This window comes from Malus sylvestris, chromosome 6 (genome assembly GCF_916048215.2).
Source record: "Malus sylvestris chromosome 6, drMalSylv7.2, whole genome shotgun sequence".
Classification (NCBI taxonomy): Eukaryota; Viridiplantae; Streptophyta; class Magnoliopsida; order Rosales; family Rosaceae; genus Malus; species Malus sylvestris.
Genome location: NC_062265.1, coordinates 19,479,746 through 19,498,914, shown reverse-complemented (window position 1 = coordinate 19,498,914; position 19,169 = coordinate 19,479,746). Strand labels below are relative to the sequence as shown.

Below are 19,169 nucleotides of genomic sequence, written 5' to 3'. Positions count from 1 at the left end.
CATTCTCCAACATAACTTAGCATAGAATGCAAGACGTAAATTTGTACCTTCAGAAAATGTTTACCGTAAGACAAATATTTATATCTGTAAAGTAGGATGAGTTTTTGCTTTTGCGAGTACCATTTGTAGCATAATATCCAGAATAATATTTGGATCAAATGAACTCGAAAGATCCTTTAATAATCTTGAAAATAATGACTACATATTCGGTGTCCATATAATTGAAAGGGACTTAGGAAATGAAAACACAAATATTTGTACTTAAAATAGTGCATTTATGTAAACTTTTTGTCCACTCTAATGACTTGATCACCACTCCAATCCAATGTATGGTTGCATCATCTACCTTACTCATCTATCATATAGAAAACAATCAAATACACAAGTTCAATCTCTTGGTGACATTATCATTTAAAATTAGAAATTGGTCTGGCTCAGTTTATGGAGCATAATATACAACACATCGGCACGACGTTAGGTCCTTAACCAGTCTTGGAGGCACAACAACACACAAAAACAAGGCTTTTTCCCCCTCCTGGTGGAGAAAAGGAAAGCACATGCGTACCGCTTACACTACAACCCAACCCAGTAGAAACTTCGCATCTCAGCATTCACGGGACTCCCAATAGCTTCTTTAAATCCCGCTGCAAAATAATTATGTTAGCAGAAAGCTAGCATGATTACACAGATGGACAATACAACAAACATCAAGGGTAGCACAGCACAATTATATTTGAGAATCAAAGTTCGAACATCCAAGTTTTTACCTCAATACTAAGGGGGGGAGTGGTCGGGTAATAGCGATCAGAAACTTTCCCCTCCTTGTCAACTAGAAACTTGGTAAAATTCCATTGGATATCATCTCCAAAGAATCCCCATTTGCCTAACTTCAAGAACTTATACAAGGGACCAGCATTATCACCGTTTACTTCAATCTAACACAAGCGAGAGATGGTGAAATTACAAACCAAATTTCACATATTACAATACTCCATTCTCTCAGATGTAGAGGAAATGGCTCTGAGAGGAAATGGCCATGGGGAAGAAGATAACAAATTCTAAATTGCAAAAATTCTAAACTAATTTTAAAACTGCATGTAACAATATAGCAGTTAATTTGACTAGCCTATCATTATCTCAAATCTTGAAACTAAAACTTGTAATCTAAATATGGCAATGCCCTTCTCCATCGTTTTACAAAGAGAATAAATAATAGATAACCTTGTGGTTGAACCCTTTTGGCTGGCCTAAAAGTGCAATAGGTTTAACCGTGTAAGCTGTTTGAAAGTAGATACAAACTAATCTACAGCTGCTTGATTTACCTTGTCAAAAATTGGAAATTCAGATTTGAAACGAGTGCAGACAAACTCTTCAATCTCTTTATTACTTCCTGGTTCCTCATCACCAAACTGATTGCATGGAAACGCCAGTATCTCAAAGCCTGCATCAATTCCCCAGTATATCAGACAAAGGGGAAAAACAAAAGGGTAGAATTATATGTTGAATTAGTCATATTACATTGATCTTTCTCTTATTTATCTTTAAGAAAAAAGGACTTCTGTATTTTACACCAAGGAGTACTTGTTTCTATGATGAAAAAGAGACGGCCACTATTGGTTACCAAAACGATAGACGTATAAGAACATTTTGAGATCAAAATGCAAACCTTGTTCTTTATACTGTTGGTATAGTTGATTCAGTTCTGTGTAGTTTGAGTTGGTCAGTCCACTGCCACAATTAGTGAAAACCAGCAATGAATAGATACGTTTAGAAAGGAAAAACAAAAACGAAAAAAATATTTTCCCGTATTAGCCCTGAATAACATCACACCTTTAGAGAAAAACATTTCAAGCTTAATACTTAAGAGAAACATCCAATTGAATATGCAACGGGAGAAGGGCACCAAATGAATTTTGCAACCAGCAATCAATCAGAACATGACAAGTGACTAACTGCAAATATATATCTCCAATTAAGCTCTCTAAGTGTTTATGTATGAAACTTACAGTTGTCGGGCGCAAAAAAGAAAGAACAAACAAAGTAAGGAGACGAGGAATAATACCATTTGGAAGCAACATTGATAACGAGTAGAACTTTTCCCTTGTACAAGCTAAGATCCACATCATTGCCCTTTGCATCCTATACAGACATAAATACAACTATCAAAACCAAGATTCACAAACAACAATTATTCATTAACCGAATTAATTCCGACATAGATTCAACGCAATAGCAACATTTATTTATTTATCTATCTTTTTCAGAAATAGTGGGGCAAGCCATGGTTATCCACTCCTTCCAGGCCCGAAGAGGCTACGTTTACAATAGTTCCCCTTATTTTTCTTGGCAACCAACCAGAGTCCAGAGTCCAGAGTCCAGACCAAGGAAAATTCCCAATTCTCCAAACAAGCCCAAAATAAGTAGTACCCAGAATTCAAAAATTCCTTTAAATTGATTAGTATTGCAAGAAAAGATGAAAACTTTGAACACAACCAGATGATTCCAACACTACCCATCTTCTAGTCATTATTTAAACAACAAATTTTTGAAGAATACAGAGTCTTTTTACATCGCAACCTAAAAATTGAGCAGAAAAAGCATAAACTAATTGAAGATATGCAATTATACATACATAGATGATATAGAAAGGGAGTTACCTTGACAGTGAAGTCGTAAATTGTTTTTGGGTTCTCAGTTGCCTGGCTTGTCATCCTCTTCTGCTCTCAACTCTGAACAAACTGGAACACCTGAAGGTCCACAACGTTGAAAAATGCCTTTCTTTCCACATTCGATGTTCGAAGCTGACCTGTTAACAAAATGTTAATGACGCTTTAGGCCCTCATGTCTCTCCTTGGGCCTTCGTCACAACCTTTCGGCTCGGGGTCGGTTATAGTCGTACATGAGTGGATAATCGTAACTTGCTATGATCAGTGGCGGATCCAGGAAAAAATGTTTATGGGGTCATAGCGCGCGCAGCGCGAAATTTTTTTTTAGCCTCGTTTGGTACTTCGGACTGTATTGACTATTTCAGTCGGATAAGATAAATAGTCGTCGGATAGTACTAACTCCATTAGTCGGGCGTTTGGTGCAGTGTCGAATTAATCTGTGAATGGAACAATAATAAAGTATAGGGACTGACCCAAGATTCTGGCATAAATCACATCATAATTCGTTTATGTGGATTCATGCAAGTAAGTTTCACTTAAAGTTCCTCTTTTATTGTCTTGTTACTGGCGTATCCAAATTTTTGCTTTCCCTGACAGCTTGATGTTTCAAATTAATTTCCGTATCTTCTTAATGTTCTCGTTCTCATATAGCACTCCTCCAACCCCTATCATTTCTTTATCAGAAAGACCAATTAAACTGGATAGAGTTATAAAAAGTAGCATGTATAAATATCATTCACTTGACAAAAACAGGCATGCAACCAAGCACACAACCAAGCTCATTTGAGTGGGCTGCTTCTTCTTCCTCTTCCTGCCCAGTTTTCGTTCAGGGCTTTTGTCGAACAGTTGGCGTGCCTCCGACCCCGACGACCCCAGCTCCAAGAGGTCGCATATGGGAGCTTCAAGGTTGTTTCCATGGTTTCCAAGGGGTCGTGCGACCCCGACGACCCCACTGTGGATCCGCCACTGGCTATGATTTTTTCATTTTTGCATGTTCAAAGAAAAAAACATTGATTTTTGAATAACTCAGTGGTACGTATTGTACAGTGATTCATTTTTTACAGACATTTTATTTTTCCTTTTAATGAATTTTCTTCAGCCAAATGGAGATGGGTGGGGCGAGATCAAATGATTATGCAGAATGATTCATTTTTTACCGGGATTGTGTTTTTCCGTTTAATGAATTTTCTTCTAACCAGGTGGGGACGAGTGCGGCTAGACTAAATGATATGGGTGGGGCAAAGCCACCGCCACAAGAGTCGATAACAAACGAAGCTTAAATGCATAAATTTCGGAAAAGGCCTCAAGTTCGAATATTAATTAACGTCCAAATTCGCATTGATATGACTGAATACTCGCAAATTCTGACTGTATCTGAAAGTAATCTTCCTTAAACATGAACAGAAATCAACAGAACGCAACCCTTACAAGATGCCAAATAATACAAATAGACGCATTCTTATTACGGTAAGTGCCTTTTATTCCTCTCATTTCTTCATATAGAGCTGCCCGTTCATGCGACCCCTAGCAGTTTCTTCACATCCTTCTGCAAAACAAGAAGCAAGACAACAAACCAGAAATTCGTTAACCTAATTCACTTTCTCAGTTCAGTGCAATTGTCATGAATGTATGTACGATTTCGCACCTCAATGCTAAGAGGAGAAGTTGTAGGGGCATAACGGTCAACGACTTTCCCTTCTTTGTCAACCAGGAACTTGGAGAAGTTCCACTTGATGCTGTCACCAAACAGTCCACCCTTGCTCGACTTCAAGAATTTGTAAATCGGAGCAGCATTGTCGCCATTCACATCCACCTAAAATTGGAAGAATGTAAGTCTCCAGCTCTAGTAAATGAACCAAAGGAAGACGCTTTCACTGCTAATATGACATCCTAAGGAGCTCTTACCTTGTCAAAGATGGGATACTCAGCCTTGAAGCGAGTGCAGGCAAACTCTACAATCTCGTCATTTGTCCCTGGCTCCTGGGCTCCAAACTGGTTGCATGGGAATGCCAAGATTTCCAAACCTGCAAGTCCACAGAAGCAAGTGTGAGCTACAAGACTATTACGTTTCTACGAAAACAGCCACGGGATGAAGTACAAACAGGCAGAAGGAAAGCAGACCTTGAGTTTTGTATTTCTCATACAACTGAGCCAACTCTGTGTAGTTTGAATTGGTCAAGCCACTGCATCAAGATCGGCAAAAAAATGCATCCCATTACATGAGAATATAACCATATTTATCAGATTTTCATTCCATTTGGTAAGTATGTATGGATTGCACATAAAATCTCAGAAGAAGAAGGAAGATATAGTGTACCATTGCGACGCAACGTTAACGATCAGAAGGACCTTCCCTTTGTAGGTGCTGAGATCAACATCATTACCCTTGGCATCCTGAAAGTAAACGGATTTACACTATACGCATTCAATTCTCGGTTTGCGGATGAAGTTTAAACAACCTACAGCCCCTATAGCACATGTCACTTTTGCAACTCAATCCCATCAATTTTTGTTGGGTCAAATTTAAAATAACCCAAATTCATTTTCTATTATAAATAGTAAAGGCGATATTCTTCACTAATCTACTCTACGTGGTCGGGTCGGGGTGGTTTAAACCTAAAATAGATTAAGGGTGTATTCAATTGAGAATGTGAGATATTTTAATGAATTTATAAATTTATGATTTTTATGAAGTTTAATTGATTTATAAAAATTTCATATAAAATTTTAATTCAATTTCCAGAAGATGTGAGATTTGTAGATACTTAAAATATATTACAAAATCTCTCAAATTCCCTCAAATTCCTCAATTTTCTTAAATTCTTTAAAATTAATTTTTAATTGTATACACCTGAAATGCTATAAACTTCTTTAAAATCTTAATTGAATATGTTTGGATTTCTAAGGATTTTAATAAACTATTTTAAAATTCTAATTGAATACACCTAAAATTTCAGAGAATCACAACAAATTCTGATTGAATAGATCCATTAAAAGAATTAAAATCTCAATTATATAAAGAACAGACTTTTACATAAATTACCCGAATTCTAATAAAATAGGGGAAAGCCAAGTCAATCCCCCTAATCTCAACAATTTTTTTTTTTGGACAATCATAAATTTTGTTAGATCAGAGGTTAGATTAGTCACCGATATTGAATCCATACCGTCGTGCAAGGGCTTAACACCTTTCCACTACCTGGTAAAGTGCCTCTTGCCCCTAATTTCAACATTTAATTGAGAACTATAAGCAAACCCCAGCTGCTAAACAAACAAAAATCCCCAATCCCAAATGGAAAATGAAATTGACGCAAAACTGTAAAAATAATCAAAATTCATGAAAAGATAACCTTGACAGTGAAATCGTGGATTGATTTACTCTCGGAATGGCCAGCCATTGTACGATTCAACAGCAAAGTAGACGCAACCGGGCTTGAAAACTCGACCTTGATCAACGGCGAAAACAGAGAAATCCGCGACGGTGGCAAAGGGGTCTGCAAGGAATCGGCCGAGAAGTGCTTTTGCAGAAGCTGAGAAGCAGATGAAGCGGCGACGGTGAGTTTTCGTCGGAAGAGAAAACGAGTAGAATTGCAGATGCAGAGCATTTGGAGACCCAGACCAGAGAATGGGCCTATATTTATAGCTGTGGACTGTGATGATCTGTGAGCGCACACGTGGAGGATATTGGGTTGACACGTAGGTGGTTTTGTATGCGCACACGTGGAGGTGTAAGGACAAAGCGTTTGGAAGTGGGGAAACGGCTGGGATTTTGCATCAGGGAATACGTCATGGGTTTCAATGGCCAGGTTTAGTTGATTGTTGGACTTAAGTGTGCATGGTGTGAATGGTGTGAACTGTGTATGTTTCGATATTTGACATATTTTTTGTTCTCTCTTAATTGTTTTGTACTTTTGTGGTAATGCAAATTCTTATTTGTCTTTGATTCTTTACTTCTGGATTTAGTTTTTTCAGTGGGTCTCTTGAAAAGTCACAGTTTTCTTTATATATATTAAATGGATGTTGTGAAACTGATGTGATGTGTGCATGGAATGAAATAAATAAAACACAATATTTTGCGAGATTCAGTAAATGTGTTTACATCTTCAGGAAAGCAGTAGTAAAAATAATAAAAATACAAAATAACTCTAATTATTTTCCAGTCTAGCTCACTGGTTTTATTTTTTATTTTTATTTTTTTTCTATCTCTTCTTTCCTTTCCTTTATTCTTCAATACTTTATATGCAAAAATCAAGACCCAACAAACCCATCATGTTTTTACCCATAAAAAAAAACCCCTCATATGGGTTATTTTACTACATTAATGGGAACCATAGTCTTCAAGTGAATAATAAATTTTAATCATCTTTCAAATTCTTCATTCATACTACTTTTTCAGTGAGCATTCACACTACTTTTATTGTCCTTGGTCTAAAGGAAACAAAAAATATTTTGCTTATGTAGCCAATGTCGCATACTCTTAGATGCTCCACCTGATTATAAAAAAGCTGGATTAACTACCTTGTCATCAAGCAGATATGTGTCGATGCAATCTTTGAACTTCTCAAGTGAAGACTTTGGAAATATGTATTTTTTTAACTGATACAAAGATGTAGCAACAAATGTTTGTTTTGTTGATCATTGTAGAATCAATCTATTGTTTGTTTTGTTGATCGTTGTAGAATCAATCTATTTCTGTTAGAATTCCTTTGTCCCACATCGGCCAGAAGGCTTGAGAACAAGTCATTTATATAGAATTACCCCACTCTAACTAATACCAAGGCCTTTTGTATTAAAACCTCACACCTGACGAATTGAGTAGGTGGCCAAGTGGGGACAGTATCGGTATTATTGGAGTGGGCCCATGGCCCGTCTACCTGAAATTTAAGATGGTATCAGAGCCAGGGACGGGTCTGTACATCCACGTGAACGGGTGGGTCCCCTTTGGCCCCGCGCAAATGGGCGAGCCCCGACTTGGCTCCACGGCCAAGAGATACCATGTGCATTGGCCCAGCGCGAATGGGTGAGGCCCGGCTTGGCTCCACTTGGTTGCCGATGTGTGGAACTCCACATGTGACCCATAAAATGGGATCTCACGTGCGGGGGAGTGTTATAATTCTTTTGTCCCACATCGACCAGAAGGCTTGAGAACAAACCATTTATATAGAATTACCCCACTCTAACTAACACCAAAGCCTTTTGTATTAAAACCTCACACCCGACGGATTGAGTAGGTGGCCAAGTGGGGACAGTATCGGTGTTGTTGGAGTGGGCCCATGGCCCGTCTAAATGAAATTTATGAATTTCCATTTGTAAGGAGGATCTCAATGAGTTGAGCAAAGCAATTCTCAATTGTTGGCAAATATGGAATGAAAGAAATAATATGGTGGTTTTGGGGGCATCAATCCTATCCATACTCGCTACCTTGCCATTGCAGCTAGTGTGGATTCTTTGTTCTTCACCGTTAATTGGAAACCAAATTGCAAGGTTGATGCTTCTTCTGAGCAGGTCATTCGATGGCAACCCCCTTGATCAGGACGTTATAAAGTTAAACTTTGATGATTCTTTCATTCTGAAGAGAGGTGTTGCTGCCTTCATGTTAAGGAATTCTGAGTGTCGGGTTATTGGTGCTGGTGCCTTCAACCTAGACAGAGTAACTATTTCAGTGGCTGAAGCTATAGGTTTGAGGGAAGAATTAAGGTTTGCTAGACGTAAAGGGCTTCAAAACATTCTGGTGAAGGGAGATTCAAAGCTAATCATTTGTGCAATTCAAGCAAGATGAGATGTCTCTTACAACCTAAATTCTATTATTGAGGATGTTCGTCGGATAGCCTCAAAGTTCAATCACATCGAATGAAACCATGTTTTCGAAGAAGCAAATTTTGTTGTGGATGATTAGCTCATCTAGGTCTTACTCTTGAAAACCCACATTTCTGGGATCATTGTCTCTCTTCTGTAGTGTTTAATGCCCTAAACTTCGATTGTTTGGGCATCAGTTGTTGTAGAGGTTTTTTTCTTTAATAAATTTCTTTTTCTTCATTAAAAAAAAAAAAAAAAAAAAAGGGAATAGGGTGTGGTTTTGGGTCTTGCAGAAGGAGCTTAATGCTGATCGCCAATTAGTGACATCAATTACCCTATTAAATCAAAATGCTTATGCAATTCAAATTTTGAACTCTTCCATTATATGTACTTTTCTAAACGTAGTTGCTTCGTTTTCTTGAAACAATTGTTTGTTCAAGTTGGTGGGATTTTTTTGCTATAGATTAAACTCACCCACCACATTTACAACGAATTTGAGCGATAACTATATATGAGATTTGTAGGTGAATGGAGGCTCACTGGTTGTATTATGTTTCCACCTGCAACAAGACTTCCAATGCAAGTTTTACGAAACAACGACAGTATGTATCTAATCCCAAATTAATTTTTATTTTTTGGTTTTTTTCAATTTTTGAAGAATTAGTTTGTTTTGTAACGATAAAATGAACGATGGTGTTTTTTTTGTTGAATTTCTCTTTTGCAATTTGGGTTTTTTTTATATAATTCTATACTATCCTGTGGTGGTTCATTGCACGACAATAGTTTGATTTTAAAAAAATTAAGAATAAAATGATGTGACAGTAATTACAAGTTAAATAAAAAATACATATTGTTTTTGTAGGACTCAAATATTCCTTTTCCCTCTCCACAATGCTTTGTTTATGAGCTCAAAAGTGAGACAAAACTAATGAAAGAACAAAAAAAAAAAAATTGAATCATTAAATTTTGGCGCAAAACAAAGCGCATCGGCATTCTATGATTCATAACCGACCCCACTTAATGGGATAATGGTTGGTTGTTGTTGTCTCCTCAAATTATACATTTAATTTCAATTTGGTCACCCTCTCCATGAGATTACTCATTGTGATGGAAAATGCATCCTCAAACTTTTCAAATTTTGCATTTGAATCCCCATACACCAAACCAGGCAACAATTCATACACTATAAACCTCCTCATATCATCCCTCTTCTCCTTTGAAATCTTCATCAACATCTCCACCACATTCACCTTCATTCCCCTCACTTCCTCTTGATCCACAAACACAGAATACTTTCCATGATCCTCCGGCAAATGCCACGGGTACTGGTAATAAGCTGTGAAAGGATCAAAAAGCACGGGAATGCAGCCCGCTATCAGCGAATCAAACAGTGATTTTCTAGTAGGGCTGTCCCCTGGGGGCTGCAGGCAGAATTCAGACTCTAGGAAGAGGTCAATGACTGTCTCTGGCTGATCACATCCGCCCGAACCACAGTCAAGAAATCGGCATTGGTTTCCATTTTTGGAGGATGGATTGCACTGTTTGATTAGCATAGACCTTATGCTCTCAGCTTGACCAGGCCTTTCTGCACCAGCAAAGCCCACTAACTGTTTTCGGTGCGAGCTTAAAATTTTCCATTGCCATGCCATGATGTCGTCGTCTGAGCTGGGATGGAAGGATGTTGGGTGTGGGATTCCTATGTCATTTGGCTGCCATGGCTGCCTCTCAATCAAAAGCTTTACCGGGTTTTTCATTTGATCAATCTCCAAGAATCTGGTTCCCCAAGAGCGGCCCTTTCTCCGAAAATCCCATGAAATTTTTCCCAACACAATGACATGATCCTTGCGAGAATTCTTAGTCCATGATCTTTGTTTCTCAAGCCATGTTATGAGCTCCAAACTCAATGTGTCTTTCACGTCGCTGGAGACATTCTTGAAATGCCATCTCAGAATATCCAAACCGCCGTAAAATGGAATGTAGAAAAGCTTGGCTTCATCCTCATTATAAACCCTGCAAGGATGCTTCTTAACCCTCTGATGAAAAATCGGCTCCAATGAGTACTGATGTGTCTGGTACCAACCGTTTCCGAATTTTGGAATTGGTTCTCCCATGGCTTCATTTTTGAAGTACTTGCAGAAGTCCATCCATGGAACCATGTCTCTGCACTGACCAATCAAGTCAAAATTAAACTTGGATGGCAAGTCATACACATATACTCCCCTCCCTTCGCACCCGGCTTGCTTCTTATCCGAAATCCATGATCTGTGCAGTCGCATCTGTTCTTCAACGTCCTTCTTTGCATTCGCAACCTGCTCTTCTCCGTCTTTGTTCTCGCCATTCCTCATAGTTACCGGTTCAGACTCATCTCGGATAACTTCAGCGGTCTCTCTCACCTTCTCACCATTGACAGTGGATTGAGGACTAGTGGAACCATTGCCGCGGTACAAAGGAGGCGATGAGGGAAGAGATAGTTTCAAACTCTTGTCAAGAGTGTAGAGGTAAATGGAACTATGATTGACGATCGGAATTGCGATTTCAAACTTGGGTTGGGTTTTACCAGCAGAAAGGCAGTAATGGTCGTTGAGCTTCCGGGAGGAAACACAAATGTGGACAATGTTGCCGGAGAAAATGGTGGCGGAGGAGGACCAGAGGTAGATAAGAAGGAGAATGAAAAATGCAACCGGGACTCGAAAGAGAAATTTGAAAAGAAAAAGGAAACAGCTACAGGATTCTTTAGGGGCCGGTTGCATGGGGAGTTTTGGTTTTCGTTTCGACATGGAAACACCGACCATTGTGAGAAAGCTTGATGTTTGCACTTGCTCCGCCTCTGGTTTTAAGTTCTTGCAAGGGGAAGGTCGGATCCTGTTCTTTCATGGAAGCACGTTTGAGAAGTAGAATCTGATTTGGTTGCACGTTGGAATGCAATATTAGTTTTCTAGTACTTTTTTGTTTTGGTCAAACTGTTAAGTATTAGTTTTCTAGTACTTAATTCTTTGTATTTGTCATTGTTTTTTCTAATTAAAATAAAATATTTAGGTTTGCATTTGACTAAATTCCAACGATTATATAGCAAGAAAAAGTTTAAGGACGTGTACCGTACTTATCGAACTGGCTTAGATTTGAGCCAAATTGAGCAGGGCCGCCCTAAATTTTAATAACCTTTGTATATTAATTGTTTAAAAACGTGAACATAACTAACAAATCCGTCCTAGCGGAGTGGGAAGGCTCTGGTTCTTCCAGTTAACTAGCTCATATTTTTTGTCATAATAAATTAAAATCCTTAAAAGTCTGAAGACATAATCTTTAAAAAGCCCCCCATTTTCTTATATGATATCATTTAATCGTTTATTTTTTTGTCACTATTTAAAGGTCATCTACTATTTTAATTTCATTGGAAAATTATCTAGTCATCTATGTATATCATTTTCATAAGGATTCGACGTAACCAAAGAGTGCCGGCTGTCGACTACCTGACGTCCTCCCCCTCCTCCTTTATTCGGGCTTGGGACCGGCAATGTAAGATAAACTTACACAGGCAGAGTTAGTCATCTATATATATCAAAAAGAAAATTATGATGCAACTCTGCTCACATCCTTAAGCCATAGACACCACACCACACCATGCTTCATTCTTTTATTTTTTTATTTTTTTTTATTTTGACTTATATCAATTTATACACAATCAAAATATAAAAGAAAATATAGCAATCAAAATTTTGGACCATGTAAGGGCCGGCACTGATTGAGATTCCCACATCAGCTAGTGAAATGAGAATCTAGTCCTTTATAAGGAATGTTATCACACACTTATTGTCGAGGCCTTTTGGTGAAACTTCATACATGTTTCTCTCGGGTGGTTAAAGTGGGGGGAATGTCGGCTATACCAACTCATGTATGTGGGACCCATTGGTGTGCTTCTGCACAACAATTGGTATCAGAGCCCAACAAGGCTTTGTTGATTGATGACTGTCACAATCTTTGAAGTTGGAGAGCTACAACTGGTATCAGAGCCAAACAACGCTCGGTGGATTGGTGAGTGTCACAATCTTTGAAGTTGGAGAGCTCATTTGGAATTTGGTTGCACGTGATCAAGGTGGAGCTTTATTTGAATTTGGATTGTGAGAAGTGTCTTTGAAGGTAGAGAGCTTATTTGGTGGATTGGTGACTGTCACGATCTTTGAAGTTGGAGAGCTCGTTTGGAATTAGGTTGCATGTAGTAAAGGTGGAGCTCTATTTGAATTTGGATCGTGAGACGTGTCTTTGAAATTAGAGAGCTCATTTGGAATTTGATTGCATGTGGTCAAGGTGGATCTCCTTTATAAGAAATGGTACCACACACAATTGCCGAGGGTTTTTAGTAAAACCATATACCTGTTTCTCCCGGGTGGGTAAAGCGGGAGAAATATTGGCAATACCCGTTTCTCCCGGTGGTTTCTCCCGGATGGCTAAAGTGGAGGGAATATCGGCAATACCCGTTCCTCCCGTTGGTGTGCTTCCGCACTACACAAAAAGGCGGGATTAACAATCACTTTGAACTCAGCTCATTTAGAGATGTGATTTACAGTGTGATTAAAAATTGATGTTCTTATTGAACACAAACCTTTATACAGCGGGACTAACGATCAGGTTGAATTCACAACGTTCAAATATGTGATTACAATGTGATCGAAAAATGATATTATCGTTAGTGTTTTTAGTAGACAAATAATAGAGAATGCAAGAATTTTCTTGAAATTTTATTTTACTTATTCATGTTCCCACATCATCTCACTAGTAACGGAAGGGAGGCAAGAAACAGGAAGAAGAACAACAATGTCAACAAACATTACGTTCGTTGTTCAGCAATTAAAGTCAATAAAATGATCCCAGCAGCAACAAACATTTGAGCTTTACTTTACAACATACTGTCGGTCCTCGAAGGCAGCCTGCGGAAGAAATTGATGGGTGCGGATGGTAGCCTATTGCGAAATCTCGGATGCCTCATCATAAAGAACCCTGCCAATGCTGCCACTACCTGGAACGGTGTAACGTACATCACCAAGGCAGCTATGAGGCAGAATGTGACAAAAAGTGCTGAAGCGTGTGGATCGCGCCAGCTTAACAGTGCCTGAAACCGCTCCCCTTGGGTAGCTACATCACCAACAACAGTCTGAATTCTACCAGCTACGCTCCTTAGGCGATCATACCTCATTCTCACCAGCTCTGGGTTCTTGCTTGTTGGGAATGTGTCGAACTCCTCATCTAGCTCATCGGGGTGCACTAACTCGGCTTGTGAGATCTTTGTGTTCATGTGGGGAGGATATCTGGGCCTGTAGCGGAAGTTCCATATCCCTATCAGAAACATGTAAAGAAACACTGTGGGCAGAATTAATTCTGGGAAGCAAACAAGCATAAGGAAGAGAACATGAACAAGCACTGTTGTGATAGGATTCTTCCACATGCATATATCAGTAAACCATTTGCCTACAGCAAATACTCCTGAGAAAACCGTCATTAGCCTAAAGAAATTCGCTTTGCTCCGCCTCATACTCCAAAGATGCGAGTCCACATCAGACATGTATTCCACCACTTCCTTCCTAAGTGGTGGCTCCGCTCGGCCTAGCCTTGCTGCAACTATGTTGACAGCTTGGTGACGTAACATGTCAAGCTGCATAATGTTGAAGGGCCTCACATAATGCATCTTTGGCAGCAGTGGTTTTGAGTATACGAACATCATGTTTACAAAAGAAGTGCATGAAAACCGAATTGCCAAATGCAGCTCCCCCATCTTCTTAACACCAGTTGGGTGAAGAACCAGCAGGGGATAAGAGTGTGTGTATATACGTCCTGCTTCAAGTGTTGAGATACGAACACGAACCTTCCCAATCTTCAGGTCCTTGTTACCATGGGAATCCTTATCCCCGAGCTGACTGTTGTCGAATACACCTACAGTAAGAACTGTAGCAGGGTCAAATACTTCCCAAGTGTACTGCTCATTGTATTTTGGACTCAGGTTATCAACAAGGGTTCTTGTCCGGACCCATTTATGACCATACTTTGCCACACAGTATGTATCTGATGTGCCCTTTTCGTTGCGTGTTTTCATTGGGTGAAGCCCTGATGCATTCAAGATTCCGAGCTCTAGCACCCCAATTGATGGCCTCCAGAGCTGCTTTGCAGTAGGGCGTAAATCACTACTGTAATGAGTTGATTCATCAAGAACATGATAACCTCCATCAAGACAAACTCGAAGATGAAGGCGGCTTGAGAACTTGTCCCTTTTCAACTGATCTATGTCAACAGCAACTGGCTTTTCCAGATTAAACCATCGGGAATGGATCATACGATCATCAGCGCGCCTATCTACAGCATTCAGCGGTAATATGACCCTCCCAATGATTTCATCTCTTCCAGGGCCCACACGATCCTCAACTGAAATAATAAGATGATCTTCAAAGGGTTCAGAAGCAACAAACAAAAGATCTTCATTCCAAAGTGGGTTTAGATTCCGAGCCTGAAGTGTCTTCGTTTTCAAAACCTGGTTTCCAAGCTGTACCTTGACATATGATTCCGGAAAGCGATTCTTCTCTGCTGCAAAAAGGTCTTGTGCCTCGATAACATTGACACGCACATACCACAACCTCGGTGCATGATAGACCTTTGAACGTATTAGTGTGGAGGCAGCTGGTGTGCTATCAACAGGAGTAGCTGCATCAGAATGCCATGCATCAGAAAAGGCCTCATCTGCTTGCGTTCCAATCCAGACTGCGAGCATCAGTTCACTCTTAATCTTTTCTCCCTTCTTGTCCTCAAGCCGGTACCATTCTGGAGCCAGAGGACTATCTGGTGGGACTCTCATCGGCACCTCATTGATGTCGAATCTTACAAGCCCCACAAAATCATCTTTAATTAGATCCTTGTCCTTAATCACAACTTCTAATACAGATGCTTGCATTCGATCCTTTGAGAAGGCAAAAACCTGATTCCATGTAGGATTTTGCTGCTTCTCAAAGTGCTTTGTAATCCCTCTGTAATTTCCAATTCTGACTTCAACATACGGATCAAGACTCCCTGTGACATCCATGGCAGGAAGCTCACGAGCCTTAACAACCCTTATGTATAAAAAATACATGCGTTCCACGAGATCATAGGTGCTTGCAGTCTTGTCTCCGTGAATAACACGGCCACCGACAACTCTTCCACCTCCAAGGTAAGGGCTAGTCTCTTTTAGTGCAAAATCAACCGGTTGTGATGATGCAGCAGAGTGCATGCGAACCAGCTTTGCAGGCTGCGGTTGTTCCTGTTTCATTTGATCAGCTTCGTACTTGGGCACATAATGCTCATCCGGTGTAGAAGAAGCACGATGCTGATGTTGTTCGTCATGACTTGGATGAGGAAGATGATGAAAGCTGTGTCTGGTCCCAGCTCTCTCATTTCGCAAAGCGTTCATGACAGGATTTGGAACTCCTTCGGTGTGTCCATGAGCTGCACTTGGATCCGCATTTGCGAGGGATTCGGCATTAGGGACTGGAGTAGAAGACCTGATTGACATGTCATCAGTAACATACACCTTGAGGCCAAGCTCTCCTCTTACACGGGAAAAGATGCCGCGCTTTTCCAAAGGGTAATGCAAGACAACAGCATCTGAATAGGGGACAAATGAGTTTCCGGTGAGACTAATCTTTCCAAGGAAGGACCTGGAGTAGCTAGCTTTGACATTATTGTAGACATAGGCCTCTAGTGTAAGATAATGCAGGTTTGAAGGATCAGAAATGTTGAAATAGAAGCTCTCGTTCCAAACGGGGTTTAGATCCTTTTCTTTGATAGTGGTGCGGAACCTTTGACCATCAAAGTAAAGCTCCACAAAAGCATTGGATGAACCTTGCCCATCTTTAGGCAAAAGATTGTGCGCGCCAACTACATCTACCCCGAGCTTAAGATTGTTCATCATGGTAACGGAACAAAATAAAAAACTACAGGTACCTACAGAGAAAGGAACAATATAAGTTTAGACACTGATATAGATGTGTAATTGCAAGCACTGTACGAAAAAAGCCAAGAAACCAAGATGTAAACTATCAAGTTTTCGGAACCAAAACGCTCAGCTTGTCGAAAGGCAGAATCTATGGCGCAAAAATAAGCAAAAACACACTCTGACAGAGTGTAGAAGATCTTGTTTTAACTGCATCTGCATATTTTACTGGACTAAAAATTTTAGGGAATTTTAACGAAAAGTTCCCGGTACTGTTTACTTTAACGAAAAACCACATTTTTACACTAAAAAATCAATCATGATACTATTCACTTTACCCTTTATTTTGTCCTTATCATTAAAACTCAAAGTTTTCAAACCCTTTTCATTAGTTTTCCTAAAATTTTAATCACTGGCAGAAAGATTAAACTAAAACGATTTAATCAATCCCAAAACTCATTGTTGGCAATTAAAATCTGCTAACTTGCAAAATACAAAAAGTGGGAATTAAATTAAACAAGTCATATGGATTGGATTGGGAAAGCAACAAAGTCAGCAACTTTTTAGCACAAGCATGTGCACAAGTAGGATGTTAAACACAAATTAAATGAAGTAATTAAGCATAAAAAATAAAGCAACCCTAATGAGATCCAAAAAGCTCGCTTAATACACATGATCTTTTCATTGAATATTCTCCACCTAATCAGTCAGGAAAGTACAAAAAGTCTAACTGGGATTTGGGCTTTGTGAGATCTGTTTGGTGATCAAGAAAATGCAGGAAAATGTAACATTTTAATACAAGTCCAGATAATTAAATATTTGTAAAATGTGACGTGCATGGTTCAACTATTTTCCTTCCCTTTCTCAGCAACCAAACAGGATTACTGAGAAAACCCAGATTATATAACACAGAAGCAGAACAGCAAAATATAGAATGAAGGGGCCTAAAACTGAAAATGCAGGTAAAAATTTCTGACTTAATTTCTCACACATACATGCACTATGACAAACCAAAATAAAAATTCATTGAAAAAAAGAAGACAAGCAGAGAAGTAAAAGTAGAAGTTAACAAAGCTAGAAGCTTTTTAATGCAACATGTAATACTAAGAGAGTGGAAATTTTGAGAGTTTATAACTTAATTACTTACGTGGTTTGAAGCTAAATGCAGCTGCTCTCAGATTTTAGCCATTTTCTTTCCAAGTCCTGAGAGAGGAAGGAAGAGGAGGACAATGCAGTAAGGTTTGATAGATTTTAGAGAGAGAGAGAGAGAGAGAGAGAGAGATGAAAGCGAAGTGGGATTTGCTTAGGTGTGAGTTATGTATTAAAAAAAAAGGAGAGTCTAAACCATGGGTATCGGTACTTGTTTCTCTTCCCATTTTCTTCCCCTCTTTTTTTTTTTTTTTTTTTTTTTTTTTTTTTTTTTTTTTTTCCTTCTGAAGCTCACTACTCTGTTTGTCCTTATTACTCTCTCTTCGGCTTCTCAGTTTGGTTTCACTCTTTAATGTTTCAAATTAGAGTAAATTATGATTTGACCCCCTCAACTATTATTCCAGTTAAATTTGACCCCCTAAATTATTTTTTTTGATAAACTAATCACCGAAACTCCTCGTCACATGTCCTGGTTATGTATTGTATGTTCGATGAGTTTTGGTAATGAGAAATATTAAGAGCACTCTCTCAAAGTGAGACTTTTTATGTATTATTTGTCACTTTACGGTTTAACGTTAATTTTCATATCAACATCATAAAATATTGTGCTAAAAACTTGAACTAACAGAGAGTACATAAAGAGTCCAATTTTTGGGAGAGTTTCATTCATGAAATTTGAACTTAAGACAGCCTCTAACAAAATAGAAATTGGACGTAGGTCACACAAAATAAGTTGTTATTGCCTATATTCATGTAATTTTCATGATTAAATCTCAACATTTCAACCATGTCACATTGCCACCCCTTGCTCCTTTCTCATGAGTGGATAGCTCATATATCTATTAACAGTATGTAAATGATGATAAAACGGTCTGAGAGAGAAGAGTACTGCTACAGTTACTACATTTTTTATACTACATTTGTTCACTTCTTTAATAGAAGTAGAACCTACTGACACATGTGTATCTCATCTTTATTAAAAAAAATAGTACAAATATGATATGTTAATGATAAGTTAGTATTTTTAGAGAAAAATATTGAGCGACTAAAAAAGAGAGGTAAATGGACGAAATGTATTTGCCAATTGATAAATTGTATGCAGAATGGCATACCATAACTTCATATTCATACATGCATCTAATATCACTGTACTTAATTGCATTAACTAGAATGCTACTGTATGTGGAACTTTTGATTTCTCTCTATCATCGATCATTTTTTATAGACACGCTTTTTTTTCTTCCAGTCTTTCTCCTTAGTAGAGGAGAGAGATGAAAAAGACACAAAATCGTGCAAGTTTTTCTCAATTGTCATCATCAACCTAATTATAAAGCAGGAAAAAAACTATTTTATCCAGATTTGTAACTCTCTCATGTTTCTTTAAAAATTACCAAATGACACAGTATGTGTAACATGAGAAACATTATTAAAAAAATGAGATAAACTATGATTATATCACATGATGAGTGCTAAAAGACATGACAAATTGGTGATATACACCCAATTACTTTAGCTAGCTAGTTCTTCTCCTAATTATAGTTGGGCCTCTTGCCTTTGAGATTGATGTATTATGCATCCTTGTGGCACCATGCCACCATTGGTTAGGT

At 38.6% G+C, this 19,169-nt stretch overlaps 4 protein-coding genes across 4 annotated transcripts; all 4 read right to left on the bottom strand.

Annotated features, from left to right (window-relative positions):
- Positions 1-378: 378 nt before the first annotated feature.
- LOC126627346 (probable phospholipid hydroperoxide glutathione peroxidase) lies at positions 379-2,831 on the bottom strand. The gene is made up of 6 exons (XM_050296812.1): positions 2,658-2,831; positions 2,063-2,139; positions 1,667-1,728; positions 1,323-1,441; positions 768-935; positions 379-644 (listed from the first exon to the last, which is right to left on the bottom strand). Exons 1-6 carry the CDS (start codon positions 2,709-2,711, stop codon positions 612-614), a joined length of 513 nt encoding a protein of 170 aa, XP_050152769.1. The 5' UTR covers positions 2,712-2,831; the 3' UTR covers positions 379-611.
- Positions 2,832-3,974: 1,143 nt separating this feature from the next.
- On the bottom strand, positions 3,975-6,293 carry LOC126627344 (probable phospholipid hydroperoxide glutathione peroxidase). The gene is made up of 6 exons (XM_050296811.1): positions 6,017-6,293; positions 4,984-5,060; positions 4,788-4,849; positions 4,572-4,690; positions 4,312-4,479; positions 3,975-4,212 (listed from the first exon to the last, which is right to left on the bottom strand). Exons 1-6 carry the CDS (start codon positions 6,269-6,271, stop codon positions 4,180-4,182), a joined length of 714 nt encoding a protein of 237 aa, XP_050152768.1. The 5' UTR covers positions 6,272-6,293; the 3' UTR covers positions 3,975-4,179.
- A 3,033-nt stretch (positions 6,294-9,326) lies between these two features.
- LOC126627341 (xyloglucan-specific galacturonosyltransferase 1-like) lies at positions 9,327-11,254 on the bottom strand. Its single transcript, XM_050296805.1, has one exon. It carries the CDS (start codon positions 11,252-11,254, stop codon positions 9,518-9,520), a length of 1,737 nt encoding a protein of 578 aa, XP_050152762.1. The 3' UTR covers positions 9,327-9,517.
- Positions 11,255-13,174: 1,920 nt separating this feature from the next.
- On the bottom strand, positions 13,175-17,949 carry LOC126627339 (FT-interacting protein 3-like). The gene is made up of 2 exons (XM_050296802.1): positions 17,561-17,949; positions 13,175-16,424 (listed from the first exon to the last, which is right to left on the bottom strand). Exon 2 carries the CDS (start codon positions 16,390-16,392, stop codon positions 13,357-13,359), a length of 3,036 nt encoding a protein of 1,011 aa, XP_050152759.1. The 5' UTR covers positions 16,393-16,424; positions 17,561-17,949; the 3' UTR covers positions 13,175-13,356.
- Between the last annotated feature and the right edge of the window lie 1,220 nt (positions 17,950-19,169).